At 32.8% G+C, this 18316-nt stretch overlaps 3 protein-coding genes across 4 annotated transcripts in view; 1 reads left to right on the forward strand and 2 right to left on the reverse strand.

Moving 5' to 3' along the window:
• Positions 1-7808, reverse strand: part of LOC129807507 (serine-rich adhesin for platelets) — a 29662-nt gene extending 21854 nt beyond the window's left edge. Inside the window, exons 1-3 of one of the 2 annotated variants that reach the window (XR_008752291.1) lie at positions 7568-7783; positions 1930-2083; positions 1674-1857 (exon numbers count right to left, since the gene is read on the reverse strand). Coding sequence is in view for 1 of the 2 variants with exons in the window: in XM_055856808.1 (XP_055712783.1) it covers positions 1674-1857; positions 1930-2083; positions 7568-7578 (349 nt within the window). In the remaining variant the exon portion in view is untranslated. Of the gene's footprint in view, positions 1-1673; positions 1858-1929; positions 2084-7567 lie in introns of both variants that reach the window. The other variant, XM_055856808.1, reaches the window with a different exon arrangement.
• A 528-nt stretch (positions 7809-8336) lies between these two features.
• LOC129807598 (cytochrome c oxidase subunit 6C) lies at positions 8337-9104 on the reverse strand. The gene is made up of 3 exons (XM_055856980.1): positions 8796-9104; positions 8556-8734; positions 8337-8481 (listed from the first exon to the last, which is right to left on the reverse strand). The coding sequence occupies exons 1-3, from the start codon at positions 8814-8816 to the stop codon at positions 8406-8408; spliced, it is 276 nt and encodes a 91-aa protein (XP_055712955.1). The 5' UTR covers positions 8817-9104; the 3' UTR covers positions 8337-8405.
• An 84-nt stretch (positions 9105-9188) lies between these two features.
• LOC129807548 (UV radiation resistance-associated gene protein) lies at positions 9189-17309 on the forward strand. Its single transcript, XM_055856896.1, has 5 exons — positions 9189-9395; positions 9459-10729; positions 16635-16709; positions 16775-17071; positions 17133-17309. The coding sequence occupies exons 2-5, from the start codon at positions 9462-9464 to the stop codon at positions 17230-17232; spliced, it is 1740 nt and encodes a 579-aa protein (XP_055712871.1). The 5' UTR covers positions 9189-9395; positions 9459-9461; the 3' UTR covers positions 17233-17309.
• Positions 17310-18316: the final 1007 nt, after the last annotated feature.

The raw sequence follows: 18316 nt of genomic DNA on the forward strand, positions 1-18316 counted from the left end.
TTGAAGTGAACGAAAATGAGCATTGTATTAAGACGAATCAGCTGTCCTAAATTACAAGCAGTGTTCAAAATTGCACGTAAGGTGTCCAAAGATTACAATCAAATGAATGTATATATTTTTATTCATTTCTAAACGCAATATGATTATTTTTAGAGAAAACAAAGACAATACACTACTTTCAAAGGTTTCAAAAAACAAACACTCCTGAAAAGGTAGTAACAAAAAACTTCAATTTAAATTGAAAATATCGTACGTCAATCTTAGGACATTGGTATTTATATGCACACTGTCCAAAATTACAGCACTGTCCCTAAAAACTGTATAAAAACATTTCTTGGATTATATAAGTGTGATAAATATTTTAGTTAAACAGAGCTATCACTTTCATGTTTTTTAAGACAAGCTGGTGCATTTCACTAAATGCCTCTTTATTTCTGGTTTTCATTATTTATTTAAACACCAGTCTTAGAAGAAACGTACGTAATGTCTAGGTTTTATCCAAGGACTATCTTAAAATACCTTTAAAAACTCCAAAATATTTTCGAATGAATATATCCTTTTTCAATATTTAATGAAAAAAAAATAGTTTGACATACGTCAGATTTTTGGGCATAATGCCCAACACACAATAAGTTTTAGTTTTTAAACATATTTTTGACATTTCAAAGGGAGTGCAATCTAGTAAATATCAGCACGGCATTACAGTAAACTCTCTCAAATTAGGGCATTTGGGACCGAAATGTCAACCGAATTACAGAGAAATTCGGGCGACAAACTTTTTGAAATGTAACGATTTTTTATTCATCTGCATACACATATTGAGATTACACAGTCATATATATCGTACATTGCATGAAAATCCTTTGATAATGCAAAATTACATCAAAACTAAGACAAACCATGCCAAATTTTAGCATATTTTATTCATTTGATAATCATAGTAAAACTTGAAAAATGACAACAAACTTTTTTCAAATGTAACTGCTACCCGAATTAAAAAGTAGCTCGATCTTAAAAGAACCGAATTAGCGAGAGTCTATTGTATTTAAGATAGAAAATTTAACATTTTCTGTTATGTTTAGGATCACACTGTTATCTTTTTGGATAAATGGAAAATAGATGGCTTAAATATCAGCCTAATTGAAAAATGTGTGAAACTCGTCACTGGTAAACACTTAGGGTAAGTGTGCCAAATTCCGGCCAGCTTGCAATTTCGGCCATATTTTTTGTTCCTCTAATTTCCATGAATTTTTAGTTTTTGCATTCTGTTGAGATTGTACAATGAAAAAAACTAACAAAAAATGTCTCTTCGACGAGCAAGATGATTTGATAAAGGCATTGGTAGAATTCCGGAAGCACAAGGAACTAAGAGAATGAAGGTGGCCGAAATAGGCCACCAATGCTATGTCTATATTTTTATTCATTTTAAAATGTATTAAAAATGATTTTAGAGAAAATAAAGATGATAAACTGTCTGCAAGGTTCCAAGCAACAGTCCTTATAAGAGAGTGACAAAAATATTCAATTTTTATTAAAAATATTACATTTCAAACTTGAGACTTTGTCGCTTGCATGCAACTATGCCGAAATTTGACACACTTACTCTAACTATGACAAACTTTGAAATATAAAAATACAACATTTAAAGTATAAATTGTTTTGATGATTCTTACCTGTTCTAAGGACAATTTCCTGTCCCATCAGGCGCAACGATATCACAGTGTCTCCCTCCAGCTGTACCGAGAGAATGCCAAGAGCCCGCAATGCAGTACTCCCTTCCGCCGCCAACTGTCTCAATCTCACGGCAGCTTCCTTTGGAATGGAAAGAGTTACTCTGACACTGTTCCATGGTTCCACCTGTGAAAGAAAGGACACAAAAAAAGAAACGAGTTAATATGTTCATAGTTTTGTATCCAGCTTTAATCAGACCTTGTTCACTTTCAACTTCTTAGATTTTGGTTGTTCAAGAAGGGCTTTCAGCCTCGCCAATAACACACGGAATTTCTTGGGAAACTCGGGATCCCGTACATCCCCTTCGCAGATAACAACTGCCGTCAAAGTGCCGTCACTATCCGCTGCCATTCTATAATAATAATAATAATAAAACACCAAAAGGTGCAAATTATAATTTGGTAAAATATTTATGGGAAAGCGCGCTACCTTCCGACTATTCAAGCTTCGAACAATTCAGTTTTTTTTCTATGTTCTTAGGGCTCTTAAGGGATTTGATCCATGTATCTTTTCGGAAAATTTGAGAACTTGGACTATTTATTAAGATAAAATGGGTGAAATTTATAAAAATCATATTGAAAAAAAAGTATTTCGAAGCTTGAGTCGTCCGAAGGTAGCGTGCTTTTTTCTCCTAGTCATTTTTTCTTCAGTTTTTCCATAATGATCACATGTACATAGGTACTAAACCAGTTTTTAGTATTTATTTATTTATTCGAAATATTTTAGGTCGTAACTATTTTTTTTTAGATAATAGTAATCATATTATTATAACCATATTATAATTAATAACAATAAAAGAGGAAAGAAGCATTCTTTAAGTTGAGGAGCGCAATCAAAACAAGACACCTTTATTAGTGAATTTGACTAATTATTTACACGTGACATGAAATATAAGTGTTATTTTAAATTTAATCCACATGAAGTATGTAGTCTTTAGTAAGCTTTCAGTAGATTAGAATTTTCTAATTCATCGGAGTCATTATTTGGGCTATTTTTGTTTCTATTGTCCCAACGTAAAAAATATTTTTTAGATACGTTGGATTATCCAAAAGCTTAGATGTAAGATGCTTCATTGATTTTGTTCATCGGTTTTATTTGGGGATCTTAGTGACGCAATAGGGCAAGACCGGCAAGACCGTTGGTTCTTGTGCCGATAGATTCTAGGCTTGACTTTATAGTTGTGAGATCGAGTCCTGCCCGATGTGTAGAAAAAAGACATTTTCACTGTGATATAACATAATAAAAATGTACCACCTCTGCCCACAACCTCCGGAAGTATGAAAGAAGCATACACATTGCGAGGAAGGCGCTTCTTCTTCAACAGATTTTTTCAACACAGGAATTTACGACAACATAATTGAATTGTTAAATATATACCGATATGATTGAAAATAATAATCTGCTTCATTTTTATTGTTGATTTTCGGTCAGTGAAGAGCGTCTCGTCCTTAAAAAGTTGTTTCAAAATAAATGTTGAAACCAAAAATTTTAAGATACTGATTGAAGAATATGTATAGAACAAATTTTTGAAATTCTCATGAAAAATATATTCTACTGAGTTTTTGACAGCCTAATCAATTGCCCGAAAAATTATGAAGTGTTAAAATAGTCTCTAATCATTTGTCAAATTTCGTGCCTATAGCTTAAGCCGTGTAGAACTTTCTTTACTTTCTACTGCTCAAACTCCACAAAGAGATTAGTATAATCCCTCGATTTTGAGTTATATTTCAACTGCTTATCCTCTAAGTTCAAGATTTTTGACATCATGCTGGCCATTTGACATCACGCCAAGAAGCCAAACGGTTAAAGATTGAGACTTGGGACCTTCAGAGGACTGCTCCATAAGTTGACCCTGGCCTGGGACTATTAACGTGACACTTATTTACATCCTATCCATTCCCACCAAAATGGTGTTTCTGTGGGATTGCACAAAAACGCGTCGTGCGAGTTTTTTTTCATTTTGTGTTATGTTTTAAAGATTACCTAGACGGACATTTCATCCATATAAGAAATTTACGTTTTTTGTGTTTTTAAATTAAACGTACATATTACCGAACGTACACAATTTTAAAGCAAATAAAATTCAACATTCATGAAATTCAGCTTTCAGAACAAACGTCATGATGGAGAAAAGAAAATAACAAAAAATAAAATGTCGCAAAAATGAAAATTTTACGTGTTCTTATATGTGGAAGATTTTTCTAATAATAGATTTTATGCAAAATGAATTATGATTATTGTTCTTAAATAGTTTTTGATATATAACTTTTTAGATATATTTTTTTAATTTTGTTTACTCTGTATTTTTTCAATTATATCTTAATAAAAGACTAAAAAAAAAACATTTCTTTTGTTATTTAATAATAACAAACTTATTTGAGATTATTTGTTTTTTTTATTTAATTAATACCCACAATATGATAGTTATTCTACTTTTTTTTTATTCATTTTTTTATGCCCAGCGCACAATGTTTTTTTTTGTAAACATATTTTCAAAATTTCCTATGAGAGTAAGCGAGATAACTATATCTAAATTTGATTTACACTCACTAAAATGTCAAAAACATATTTGCAAATAAAAATTATTGTGGGTTTAGCGTTATGTACAACGCACAATAACTTATATTTGTAAAAAATGTTTTTGACATTTCAATGAGAGTGAGTGAGATCTAGATCTAGTCATCTCGCTCATTCTCACGAAAAATTTTGAAAACATTTTTACACACAAAAGTTATTATGCGCTGGTCAGCCCAACGCAAAATAACTTTTGTTTGTAAACATGTTTTCAAAAATTTCTATAAGAGTGACTGAAATCTAGATCTAGTCATCTCACTCACTCTAATAGAAATGTTTGAAAACATGTTTACTAAACAAGGGTTATTGTGCGCTGGACATATTCCCAACACACAATAATTATTTTGTACATAGTCATTCGAGGAAAGATGGGACAGTGAGATGGATCACTTCGCCTACTGCCTACATTCTACATACGATCGACACCTCCTTTGGTTTATTCATGCTCTCTCTCTAACATTATAGAAAATCCTCTAGTTACAGCTTTATACCTTTAAAATTGTACGAGAAAATAGAAATTGAATTTTTTGAATGCCTGAAAAATAGCCAATAATTCTTATTTCTCCACAAGAATACGTGTATTTCAAAGTGAGGGAGAGTTGGAACAAATGTTTGAGGGAAAATCGGGAGTTTTTAGACAACATTTTTTTTTTTGTTTTTCTCGAAAATTAAGGAATTATTCAGGTACGAATGACTTCCTATCTTTGCTCAAGACATTCCATTCAGAATTAATTTCGTTTTTATGTTACAGTTATGCCAAGAGAAGAAGACAATTTGTCCAGAGGAATTGGCGAAGAAAACATAACCTAAAAAAACGAGTAGAGGTGGAAAACCAAACAATGAGTGTCCGAAAACCTCCGGCTTCAATCTAATATCTAGTTTAAATAATAAAGAATTAATTTAAGAAATTTATAAATTGTTGCTTTTTATCTATAAACTATTTATTATTCTTCTAATTGACACAATAAAATAAAATATTTTGCTAAAATTTGGGGTGGTCCATCTCTTCCTCGCTTTTCTTTGAATACCTTGAAATACAACTTCTTTTCATACTAAGTTTTCGAGGTATATTTGTTATAATGTAAACTTATCTAATATTGATATCTTGAACTTAGAGTTAGAGTCTGCAAATGATAAACCAGTGATATGCATTTTTATTTCCAATTCAAAGCATGTCCGGAATATTAAATATAAAAAAGGTGGTCTATCTCTCCTCGAATGACTGCATGTTTGTGACATTTCAATCTAGTCGTCTCGCTCACTCTCATAGGGAATCTTGAAAACATTTACAAAACAAAACTTATTGTGCTTTGGGCATTATAATTATTTATAGATCATAGATCATATTTTTCTGTTCAAAAAAAAAATAAATATATGTATATCTAAATTTGTCAATTTTTTATTGTGTTGATTTTTCATTTTGTTTGTGTGAATAAAAGCTAAATATGATTAAGATTTAATTTTATTTAAGAAGTATATAATAAACTAATGTTCAATACATTTCTTTAGAGACTTGCTCAACTTGTCCCAATAAGAAACAACTGTATGTTTAATAGATTGAAAATCTATTAAACATACAATGCAAAACCTTCACTAATTTTAATGTGTTGAAAATTCTATCGTCCCCAAAAAAGTATTCTTTTAGGCTGTTACGGCGTTATCACACTTGCACATTAAAATTTTAATGTGATTCACATTAATTGTCGCTTGTGAGCGTCCATATATGTTATTTGTGTTTTTGAGTCACTTAATATTTGGGGTTTTTCTATTTATTGATAAAGAAGTGGACTTGACCTACAAAAATAAGTTTAAATTTACCTAAAGCATAAATATTTTTCACATTAAAAAATTAAAGAGAAAATCGCATTAATTTTTCGCATTAATGCTATAAGTCAATTTATATCAAATTTTGCGGGCCAAGTCTACCTTTTTATCAACAAATACATCAAATTTTGAATATAAAATGATTCAAACACACAAATTACACATTTAGACTCTCACCAGCGACAATTAATGTGAATCACATTAAAATTTTAATGTGCAAGTGTGATAACGCCGTAACAGCCTAAAAGAATACTTTTTTGGGGACGATAGAATTTTCAACACATTAAAATTAGTGAAGGTAAGTATAAAAATGGAATGGATTACTTTACATGAGCGTAAACAGAAATAAATTCTGTTTTGAGGTACGAACTTTTAGCGTGACCCAATTGTTTCCATTAGCTTTTCCGTATTATTTGCCTTAATTTTAAAATTCTAACAAAATTCAAAAAACCCAAGGACCCACACAGTTTTATTTTCCTGATCCAATTTATTTTATTTCAATAAGGACTAAACTCGCACTATGATCGGGAACGTGCAGAATAAATTCTTTCTGTTTGAATCAAATCAAGTAGATTTCACGATAGTTCTATTCTATAGGAAAAGCTATAATAGGTAAATTTTAACTTTTAATGGTAAATAAATTTCTCTGTTAACCTAATGGAGGCTATGTAAACATGGGATGTAGGAATGGGACTTTGCTAAAGTAGGATACACCTATCCCAGGAAGCAAAACATTTTTATGTATTATTATAAAAGATTTTCGAATATGGACACAATGGCCATTAAAGTCCAAGTGCCGGTTCTTGCCATGACCCTTCCACTGAACCCTTACCCTTACCTTACCCAGGTTCGGGAATGCCTCAAAAACTCTCTGGAGGCCACTTTTTGCGGTGGTTTCGTCCCGTTGAGGGTGTTTGAACACCGTATCAAGTGAGTTTTTTTCACGGGGCAATTCCGTATGTAGCCCACAGAGCCATTTTCTGTTTTGCTCCACTACACGGAAATTTTTTGTTCATGGAAAAATCACGCGTAACCCACGAAAAAGGTCATTTTTCACCTCGAACAAGGCTGCAAATCTCCATAAAAGTCCAATTCTGCTGCTTTTCACGTCGGGTGTTTCACTTTTCCAGGTTTTTCATCGTAAAATCCCAGCAGTATGTGCGTTAAAAATGGATATTTTGTTTTGTCATGACGCAAAGAGCATCAGCAGGAGGATGAAGGGAAAGCAGCCATTTTGGAATACGGGGAGTGTGCCCGACGTATTTTATGTTTTACACCACATTCTGTACCACCTTCGGACATTGCACAATGATAAAAGGTGCCTCCACCATGCAAAGAATGCCCCCACAGTAACACTTTTAGCCCCGCCAACACGGAAAAATCACCCCAAAGTGCATTTCAATAAATTCAATCAAAGCGACCACGAACGATCACTTACCCCATTTGCATGACACACTTAAACCACGAAAATATGCAATCGTACACTCAGAAACGGTGAATAACTAATATTTTGAGGATATTAGCTGACATATTTCTACTTGTCCATTGCTGAATTCACGATAAATCTTATAAAAAACCTTTTATTACGAATAATAACAACACTGCCAACTGCCGCCATTTGCATTTTTCACTGACAGAGACGAAAAAGCTCCACTCTCATACACCATTCAAAGCTCAATAACACAACATTCTACATGCGTTTAAGCAACACAATTGTAAAACTTTCCATCCCAATATGAAACTTTTTGAAAGCTCCACCACTCTTCCATATTGGTGTGAGTGGAGATAAAGAATTTGACATTTCGCTGTCTAGTGTCGAACTTTTACACGATCACAGATATTGCAACTCTTGTAACTTAGAAATATTAGACAATTCTAGAAATAAATGCAAATACTCTAACTTTGCTAGATATTATTTATTTGCACTTGTTTTAGCTTATTTTTAAAATCACATGTAATATTATTATCTATTTATTTATTGCAATTTTGTATTTGGAAATTGTTTGTTTAACCGGTAAACATAAGAATCTTTTTCTACACAACCGATGAAAGATTTATTTTTCTAAATGAATCCATTTCTCCTGGAAAAAAAAAGAGAAAATACTCCGTAACTCCGTACTTGTTTGCTTTGCTGTTTGATTATTTCTGCATATCAAGAAAAAGCAACGTAAAATAAAGTTTTATCATCAATAATAAAGCAGTGGGGATACATTTCCATCCGGAAAATTTATTACATAATCCTCAACAAATCACTAGACATTTTCATGGTTTTCAGCTCAATCATCGGCCTGTGCAGACTGAAAGAGTCCAGCCTTCCTCATTCGCTCAAATGCTGCCTCTGCATCATAATTTCTATGAGTAAAGAAATAAAAAAAAGGGATAAATAAGAACAATAAATTCATAAGGTTATATCATCACAGCTGTACTTGTAAAATTCAGCATAATTTGCCTTCCTACGGTCATTGTAGAGGAGTTTTACAGCAACTACGGATACAGCGCTGAGGACTAGAGCCACAGTAAGATTTCGTTTGATGGTCGCATGATGAAGTCCTCTCAATTGGGGCTTATTTGGCTTAGCATCCGTGACTTCCGTGGCGACGGCGCGCTGTAAAACCCCATATGGAATCAAGTGATTTTTTCATAAATATTTTTAAACAACTACTTACAACAATTTCTGTAATCCTCATTTTTCAGCTTTTTTCCACTGCTGATGATACCAAATTACGAAAAAAAACCCTTGGCCAACAGGAAAATATGGATTGATGAAAAAAGATGGCGACTGACAGTGACTTCTTTCTTGGAAGAGCTTTTCGCCGTCAGGGGTTGTCATAAAGTTTCCAGATTAAAAATAATCACATTAAAAAGAAATATTTTACCTTACGAAGTACACAATTAGGTTAAAAGCTCTAACTTAATTATTTTGGAGTTTTTTTTTAATATGCACGATAATTTATTTTTATATATTTATGACCTGAGCAATGGCATGCATGCATGCATATGCGTAGCTTTTTCATATCCCGCTTTCGCTTTCGCCATTTTTTTTCTAATGTTGTCACCCTGAGTGTTATTGGAAAGCTCGTTGGAATTTTAATGGATATGGCTATGGAATTCTATTGCAAATCTGCAAGATATTTTTGTGATAATCAAAGTGTCAGTAAAGAAATGTGTTTTTAACGAGAAAAGTGCATTGATTGCCTATATCAGTTTTCCGAGTCATCTGAAACTAATCACATAGTCTTCTGATATTGCAAAGTGAAAATAATGAGGTAAAAAAATAACCGAATCATTAATTTTTGTCAGACTTCTGAAAAGATTTCCACATCTCTCAGATAATGTTTAACAGATCCTGTCGTGAAAGTACATGGAGTCCTCTGGCTACGCAGCAATTGCGTCTTAGAAGCCTTGTCCAGGTGACAGCTGGCCGGATCAATTGCTTAGAAGAGACCAAAATCTATTTCACATTACATCTATCTGCAATGTCCGCCCCCTTTTATACCAGTGAAAAGGTGGAAAGTGGAGCTGATGCCAAATGGCAAGAGATTCACAGTCCCACGATAGTCAAGTCATCTGCCAGATCGGTATGTGTTCGCATCTGGCAGCATGATCTCAGTGAGAATCCCTCTGAAAGCGATAGAGTGGTAGTCTTCTGGGGTGTTTACTTTTCCGGATTGGTGCAGATTGAGGAGACGGCAAAAATAAGGGATAATAGTTTGGTATTTCACATGCATGGAGGATGCTTTACAGCTGCAGAAAGTGTTATGGAGTGTCCAGAGAGAGATAATAAATTTCTCACCATTGCGAATGGAGAGAGTCCCAGAACAAAGGTGAAAAAGTCACATGGCATGAAGTGTCGATTTCTTTTCCGGAAGGAGCTTGTAAGTAACGTAAGCGACAGCTACAATATCTTTAAGCTGCTGTCCTTACAGCAGAAGCAGCGTCAAATTAAAAATAAGCGTGAGGCTTCAAAGGAGATCATAGACCGCATTTCGGTAAAGAGTCCTGTGTGCCTCAATCTGAGCCTTATTGGCAATACTGCCCTATTCCAGCCTCAGAGACGAAATATAGGCATGGGCAGGCAATTGACTCGACTGCTCAGCCAACAGCCTGAACGCCCAGATCCCGAAGTAATTTTACGGGCTCAGAAATTGCGCAAGAAAATAGAAATGGCCAAGTTCCGCGTGCGTCTTCTGGCCGCTGAACGAGATCGTGCCCGAACACACGTGAGACAGTTGGAAGAGCAGCTGGGACGAATGTGTGATACAAACATTGAGACTGAATCGTGGTTAATGGCCATGTATAGGAAATTGAGTCGTGAGAGAGACAATTTTCTGCAGTTGAAAGTAGCTGTGGCTGCCCACCATGATAACCTAGATACTGTCAGGACGCAACTTACCAAGCGACGACAGCATCTACTGAGGGAACTAAGTGATATTTACGAAGTGCGCCAGCATGATGGTGGTTTCTATACCATCAATGGTATTTCTCTTCCGGACTCAGAATCCTTCACAGAATCTATCCCTGCGATGTCCGTGAGTGTGGCATTGGGATATGCTGCCCATGCTGTGCAGATGTGTTCAGTAATCCTCAATATCCCTCTTAGGTGAGTTAATATATTTAAAAGTGCTTTTCTGCTGAAATGTTCTAAAAATTTGTGTCATTGCAGAATATCTAGAAAAAAAATTCTTCATTTTTATTTTGGAGTTTAATATCAGCCTATAATTATGCTGGTCAAACCTACCGATTTAAGCCGAGAGATGGCTTAATGTAATTATAATCAAAATCAGATCACATTCCCATCAGTTTGCCACTAAGCCGTCTCTCTGCTTAAGCCGGAAATCTGTCTAGGGCATAATCGATTAATCTGGGTTTATGAATTAAGTAAAACCTGCACAGGTGTAATTTCATAACGCTATACACTCAGTCTCAGGATTATGCACATTTTCGGGACCGAAAAAAACGCGCGAAATGGCTTTATGCATCGAGAAAATTTGCATACCCGCAGGCGATTTCTTTTGAATGAATCGGTCGTATAACGAATTTCGCGCGAAGTAAAAGTAGTCATAACACTGACATTCAACTGTTTAGAAGAAATTCATCAACAAACAGTACTTTTTGATCAGAGTTCCTCAATAAATTGTTAGATTACTTAAAAATTTTTACCTTAATTATAAGAAATAAAAGTTTTATTTTGAAAAATAAGCATAGAGTCTTCAAATTTCCCGCGTAACAAAATAGTATACATTCAGGCGTATTTCAAAAATGTTGTCATAAATTGACCCCCAAAAGTAGGCAAACTTGCTTAATTGTATGTAGGGGAGACCGGGGAGGTTGGGACAGGGGTACTGTGGGACAAGGCGATTTTTTGATTATTTTTTTTTTAAATAAACGGGATTTGACCACTACTCAATTGTAGGCAATATTAAGATGTATCTTGACTAAAAGAATGGATATCCTCAGTTTTATTGTTTTAATTCTATGAACACTTTCTTAAAAATTGATAATTTTTTTTTTGATTTCTCAGTTTTTCTCTTTGTATTTTATATAAGCGATATATAATCAAAACTTTTTTATGTCATTCGCTAGCAGTATAATCTGGGAACATATTTTTATAAAAGTTTCAGAAATTATACGCTCTTGTTTTTTACTTAGAGGTTTTAAATAGCAAAACTACCCGCGGGGATGTTTGGGACACCTGAAAGGGGATGAATGGGACGTTGATTTTCGGTGGTGTGCAATTGTTTATTGTCAAAATGAAGTGTAATGCGCAGTTTCTACTGAAAATCTCCCTCTTGTGCAAAGTTTACCAGTTGAGCAGTTGTCTCCAACTACAGAGACAATTAAACCATCAATGTTTTGGGAACTAATAAATTCTTCTCCTGAAGATATTCGCCTTTGCCCAATGCCGTTAAAAATTATTTTCTGGAAAATTTCTCGAGCAATATCCTCTACAAATTTCACAAGTTTTCTACAAAAGGCAAGGTGAGAGCTTATTCAGAGAAATAAGGAAAAACAACTACCACGCTGTTGTCGTAAAATCAAACAGGAATCCGTCAATGAGTTCAAAACTAAGAGTGTCCTAGAGAATTTACTCGCCTGAGAAATTTGAATGATGATAATTGTAATATTATGAATAAAAAAGTAAAGAAAGCTAGGATGGTAAATAAGAAGAAAATACATTAAATATCTGATTGACAAAAAATGACTCTACTGTACAAATAAGATTGATATTGATTTTTAAGTATGAAATAAAAGATTAAATATATTTATTTCTGTTAGAAATATTTTTAATATAGCATTTAAAATTAATTAATATGCTCCAATAATGCAAATTATTCGAAAAAAAATGCGTCCCAAACATCCCCTTTTGTGTCCCACACTGCCCTAAATCGGGGAGGTTTGGGACAAAGCGTCAAATTAAATGTTTTATCTTCTCCAAGAAAATTCAGTTGTTTTCCAAGTTCTATCGAGTACATTTTATATAGTCAATATCCAGAAGTATTCTATAGATCGCATAAAATTGTAATATATTATCGTGATTTTTTGGAATACTGCATTAAAGTGAAAACATAAAAAAGTGTCCCAAATTTCCCCGGTCTCCCCTACATAATCTCGTCAGGTGCATAATTCCGGGACGGAGTGTACGGATTTCAGACCTAAAGTTTATCAATAAGTAACTTCTCCAACTTCTTTTTATTTAATTAGGCAAGACTTTTGGAAAAAAATTTAGATTAGTTTAGATTTAATCTTCTCAAATTGCTCATTACTTTTTCTCCTACTTTATTCATTGCTTCATTAATACTGTAATATTATTACTGCCTATGTGGCGTTTGAAGAGTATTTTCGACTTGAAGATGTGCCCATGAACAAATTCAGCATCAGTCATGAGCATCGTGTGGAGTTCTTGGAGAAGATTGAAGCGATGCCTCAGCCTTGCTTCAAGCATAATCACGTTGGCCTTGTGCTGTAGTAGTTAGTTGGCGCCCTTTTTTATGGCTCGAATCAAGGGGGAGATATTATGGTGAAAATGTGTACATCACTTCCAGGCACTTCCACAATTTGTATGGAATAGCCCTTCGCACTTCCAAAACTTCGCAACACTCTCGAAAATTCTGAAATACTTCCAGCACTTCCTGCACATCATGCACTTTTTATACTTAGTAATCAATAATTTATTTAATCTGATAAGAAATGTAATTAAGAAAAACCTTAAAAAATATCTAAAGAAATTTATTGTTATGCATATTTTTTACATTTTCCTCATGTTTCGAATTTCCAGCGACAGATATTCTTGCATACTTTAAATAATTTAACATTATCTTTGTTTTACGAAGGGATATCAACATATTTTGGATTTTCATAAGAGACCAGTGAAGCTACTTTTAGAAAAGGGAGCTTTTAAAAAAAATGTATTGTTGTTTGTAACCATTGAAACTGTGTTGGAAAGTCTGTAAGAGACCAAAAGTACGAGTAGAACAACTAATTCAGCACTTTAGAAGTGTCTTCACTTTTTATTAAACTTGATTCTCTCCTTGGCTCTAAAATACCTAAAAATTAATATATATACTTCGGAAAGGTTTTTAATGATTGCTAATTAACTTTTGCCACAGCTAGGTTATTTTTAGCAGGACCTTTTCCGTTATTGTTGTATTAGAGAAATTTCTCATCATCTGTCATCAATCAATCCAAATTCAGAAAAGAATCTTTATCGCAACACAACAGGAGAAATATGGCCACATTTATATAGTTCCTCTTATTGCTTTCAGTGAAAAATGTGGTACCCATGTAGCGAGTTTTTAAAAACATCCAAGCTTTTCTAAAAATAGCGAAATACGATCGAATTATTATTTTCTAACATTTTAATAATCTCTTCAATTGTTATCGAATTTTTTTTTCGATAACATGAACAATCAAATTAATATTTCGAAGAATAAATCCCTATTTCGAAATTTTCAAAGCCACTTTTAATCATCTTTAGAGCAAGGACACGATCTAAATAAGCCTCCAAAATGTTTTTTTTTGCGGAAGTCCATCATTTAGATCTCTTCAAAATTACACTAACATCATTGTTTTTGGATCTAAATAGTCCCATAAATTGACTATTACAAATGTTCCTTTTTGTTTCTCATTCTGTAAAAGTTCTCAAAAGCACAAATTGATCTTTTTGAAGAATACTTTTGAAGAGACATAATACACTAAAACCTTTTCGAGCATATGCAAAAACGTAAACAAAAAAATGGTGGAGGTGTCCTATGGGATACCCCTTAACTACATTTGCGAAAAAGTTTACATATACATATTTACGATAAATTATTAAAAAAACTTATATCAAATTGATGCAAACTACATGAATTTGAAATTCCTGTAAAAATGAAAGAAAATTATTATTCAGCTGAATATTTCCTTGGAAAAATTACAACACAAATTAAGCTGTAATAAATTTGAGCATATTTGCTCCATTTCATTTTCATAACCGAACCCGTAAAATGTCAAAAAAAGATCTTTTTAAATTACACTGCCGTTTGAATTAAAAATCTCAACTAAAAGTAGGGTAGTTTGAAAAAATGCGAAATTAGGCAGAAAAAACTTTATATTCGGACACTTCCACTTCCAAAGACTTCCAAGCACTTCATTTTCAACCGTACACCACTTCCAACCCTAATATCTCCCCCTTGGCTCGAATTGTTTTTCATCTCTTTAGCGGATTTGCTCACTTACATCTACTGCTCGGCAACGCTCCTCCGCCTGCTTCTCTTCGTCAGGGAATCTATTGGTCCTCGTTTTTGTTGACTTATCATTATTCCAGAAGAAGCGACTCCCCCCATTTTCGCCCGTTGTTCTCTTCCTCCTCATTTCTCTTGCAACCATATTTAATCAAGTGGTTTCTGAAGTTTCTTGCCTGAAACACGTGTAATCAAACACGGGCTTCAATTCTAAGGCTTAGCCTTATTTTTTGTCTATCTGCGCTCTAATTTTTATCAATCACGATTTTTTGAAGAAAAAAGAAACTTAAAATTGGATTATTAGAGATAAATGACCAATTAGGCTTTCAAAAAACAATAAAATTGTTCGCCAATTACTTTTTTGAGACCTTCGGGAACTGGACTAAAGCTCTAACTGTGTTATCACACTTGCACATTATAATTTTAATATGATTCACATTAATTGTCGATGGTGAGAGTCCAAATGTGTAATTTGTATGTTTGAATCATTTTATATTCAAAATTTGATCTATTTGTTGATAAAAAGGTAGACTTGGCCCGCAAAATTTGATGTAAATTGATTTATAGCATTAATGCGAAAAATTAATGCGATTTTCTCTTTAATTTTTTAATGTGAAAAATATTTATGCTTTAGGTATGTTTAAACTTATTTTTGCAGGCCAAGTCTACTTCTTTATCAATAAATAGAAAAACCCCAAATATTAAGTGACTCAAAGACACAAATAACATATTTGGACGCTCACAAGCGACAATTAATGTGAATCACATTAAAATTTTAATATGCAAGTGTGATAACGCCGTAATCTGAAGACCGTTTAAGCCCCAAATAAAATGATCTTTTAATATTTACCGCCAACATTATGTATGGTAGGTATGGTAGGGCTTGCTTCAAAGGTCTTGGAATTTCAAATAAAACTGGACCAATTCTATTCGGTTCTGAGTTCTGAACCAATAATGAACAGGTTTAGAACCGATAACTAATTTTTATCCAAAATTCAATTATGATACTTTTAAGATATTTTGGGCAATGTTTCGTGTAATTAATATATATATATATATATAAATTACACGAAATATATATAAATTACATGAATATATATATATATATATATATATATATATATAAATTAATACATATATATAAATTATATGTCCGAAAATTAATTCTATTACTTTTAAAAATATTTTGGGAGATCTTTTGAGTGACTTATGAATCGGTTTAAATCGGTTGAGAACCGGTAAATAGTAAATGATGCGAAAATACTTTTGAGGTATATCATCTAAAAACTACGCAAAACTTGGAACGTTTTGGAATTCTTTTTATAAGTTTTTAAAATTATAACCACTTAAAAGGTATGGGGTAACATTTGCAAAAATTAACAAATAATCGATAAAATGATTTTGCTGTGACGGAGTTTTAACAATAAAATAACTGTTTTTGTTTTTGTAAAATCGACCTATTTCATGTAAATATATATATTTATCAATAGTTGATGTTTGGCAAGAAATATTAGCAAAATTGTATAATTCGTTTTTGTTTTGTTAACAAACACAGATTATCTGGATTTTACTCTGTTTCAAATTTTAGCATTTGGGAGCATGTTGCAATTTCTTTGCGTGTTTGTATGAATGACTCTAATGCCAATTTTTCTGTGAAATTCCTGCGTAAAAATATTACTATAATTCATTTTATACAAAAAATTTCTAGTATAAAAGTTTTATCAGTCACATTTAAATATACATTGGCTTTCTAACAAGCAACTTATCTTCGCCTTTTTTTTTTAGAAATCCAATGATACTAGATGGTTCGAGAACCAAAATAATGGACAATATCAAAGTTCTGGCAGATACGGACAGAGTGTAAGGAAGAAAAATTAGGAGATAGCAATGAAACTTCAAAATAAATCTGATGCTTTCTATTGCAGCTTTCCACTTTACTGCCGGATAATGAAACCACCAGAAGAAACGCAATATGCTGTATTCCTTCTAAATCAGAACATCGCTCAGCTGCAATTCCAATTGGGTGTTACTAAGAGGGATTTGAGAGCGACTCTGGCAAATCTCATGGAACTGACAAAGAATGCGACACTCGATGTGTACAGCGGAAAAAACAGTCTGGAAGTGGCAACCCAAAACCTATCAAATTATGGCTCTTCCGTTGAAATTAATGTTCCTGTGAGCAGAAACTTTTCTAGCAATAACTATGTGCCCAAGGGACACAGGTATATTATTTTAATGCATATGCTGAAAAAAACCTAACTTTATTATTTGTATCTCTTGCAGAATTTCTCGTTCAATGGACAACTATAGGGATGACGAGGTGTTTCGTGATTTCAAAAATCATTTCATGTCAGATCCCGTGCTGTATAGAAAGGGAAAATAAAATAAAGTAACTACTAATTTGTGTAAATTATATTGGAAAGTAATTAAACTGCAGTTAAATATTGAATAAGTAAAAAATTGTTTCCTTTCGGTTTGGACACTGATGCTGAATTTCATATGATTGTTTCAATATTTCTTGACCTGTATTAATATCACATATTATTGGAAATGGAGTAATAGACCTCTAAATACTATGATTAAAATCTCATCCCCATGTAACACTTGAAATGCTAATTTCATACATGTATTTGGGCAACTGCTTTCAAAAACCAATCTGAAATTGTAAGTACGAATGCAATACAGGTTCATAATCTCACTTTAATTTTATTCAATGAATGATTTGATAAGACCGATAGAAATGCGTTTCATCGAGATTTATTTTGAGGAAATGATATTAAATGGCATAAAACAATTGCCACAAAGAATAGGGATATTTAAACCTTAAGCATATAATTCATGCGAGAAATCATTTTATTCTAACCCAAATATTTAGAGTGAAGATTAAGGATTTACTTGGGGTATTAATTATGCATATTGATTATGCAAATATTACATGATAATTCATTAACAATCTTCATTCTCTAATTAATTTAAATTCATTAACAAACCATTTAAGAAGGAGAAATACATTCTAGAATTTATTTATTATTCAAGGAATGATTTGATAGAACTGCATTTCATCGAGATTTATTTTAAGAAAATGATATTAAGTGGCATAAAACAATTGCCACGAAGAAAAGGGGTATTTAAACCTTAAGCATATAATTCATGTGAGAAATCATTTTATTCTAACCCAAATATTTAGAGTGAAGATTAAGGATTTACTTGGGGTATTAATTATGCATATTAATTATGCAAATATTACATGATAATTCATTAACAATCTTCATTCTCTAATTAATTTAAATTCTTTAACAAACCATTTAAGAAGGAGAAATACATTCTAGAATTTATTTATTATTCAAGGAATGATTTGATAGAACTGCATTTCATCGAGATTTATTTTAAGAAAATGATATTAAGTGGCATAAAACAATTGCCACAAAGAATAGGGATATTTAAACCTTAAGCATATAATTCATGAG

The sequence above is a fragment of the Phlebotomus papatasi genome, chromosome 3 (assembly GCF_024763615.1).
Source record: "Phlebotomus papatasi isolate M1 chromosome 3, Ppap_2.1, whole genome shotgun sequence".
Taxonomy (NCBI): domain Eukaryota; kingdom Metazoa; phylum Arthropoda; class Insecta; order Diptera; family Psychodidae; genus Phlebotomus; species Phlebotomus papatasi.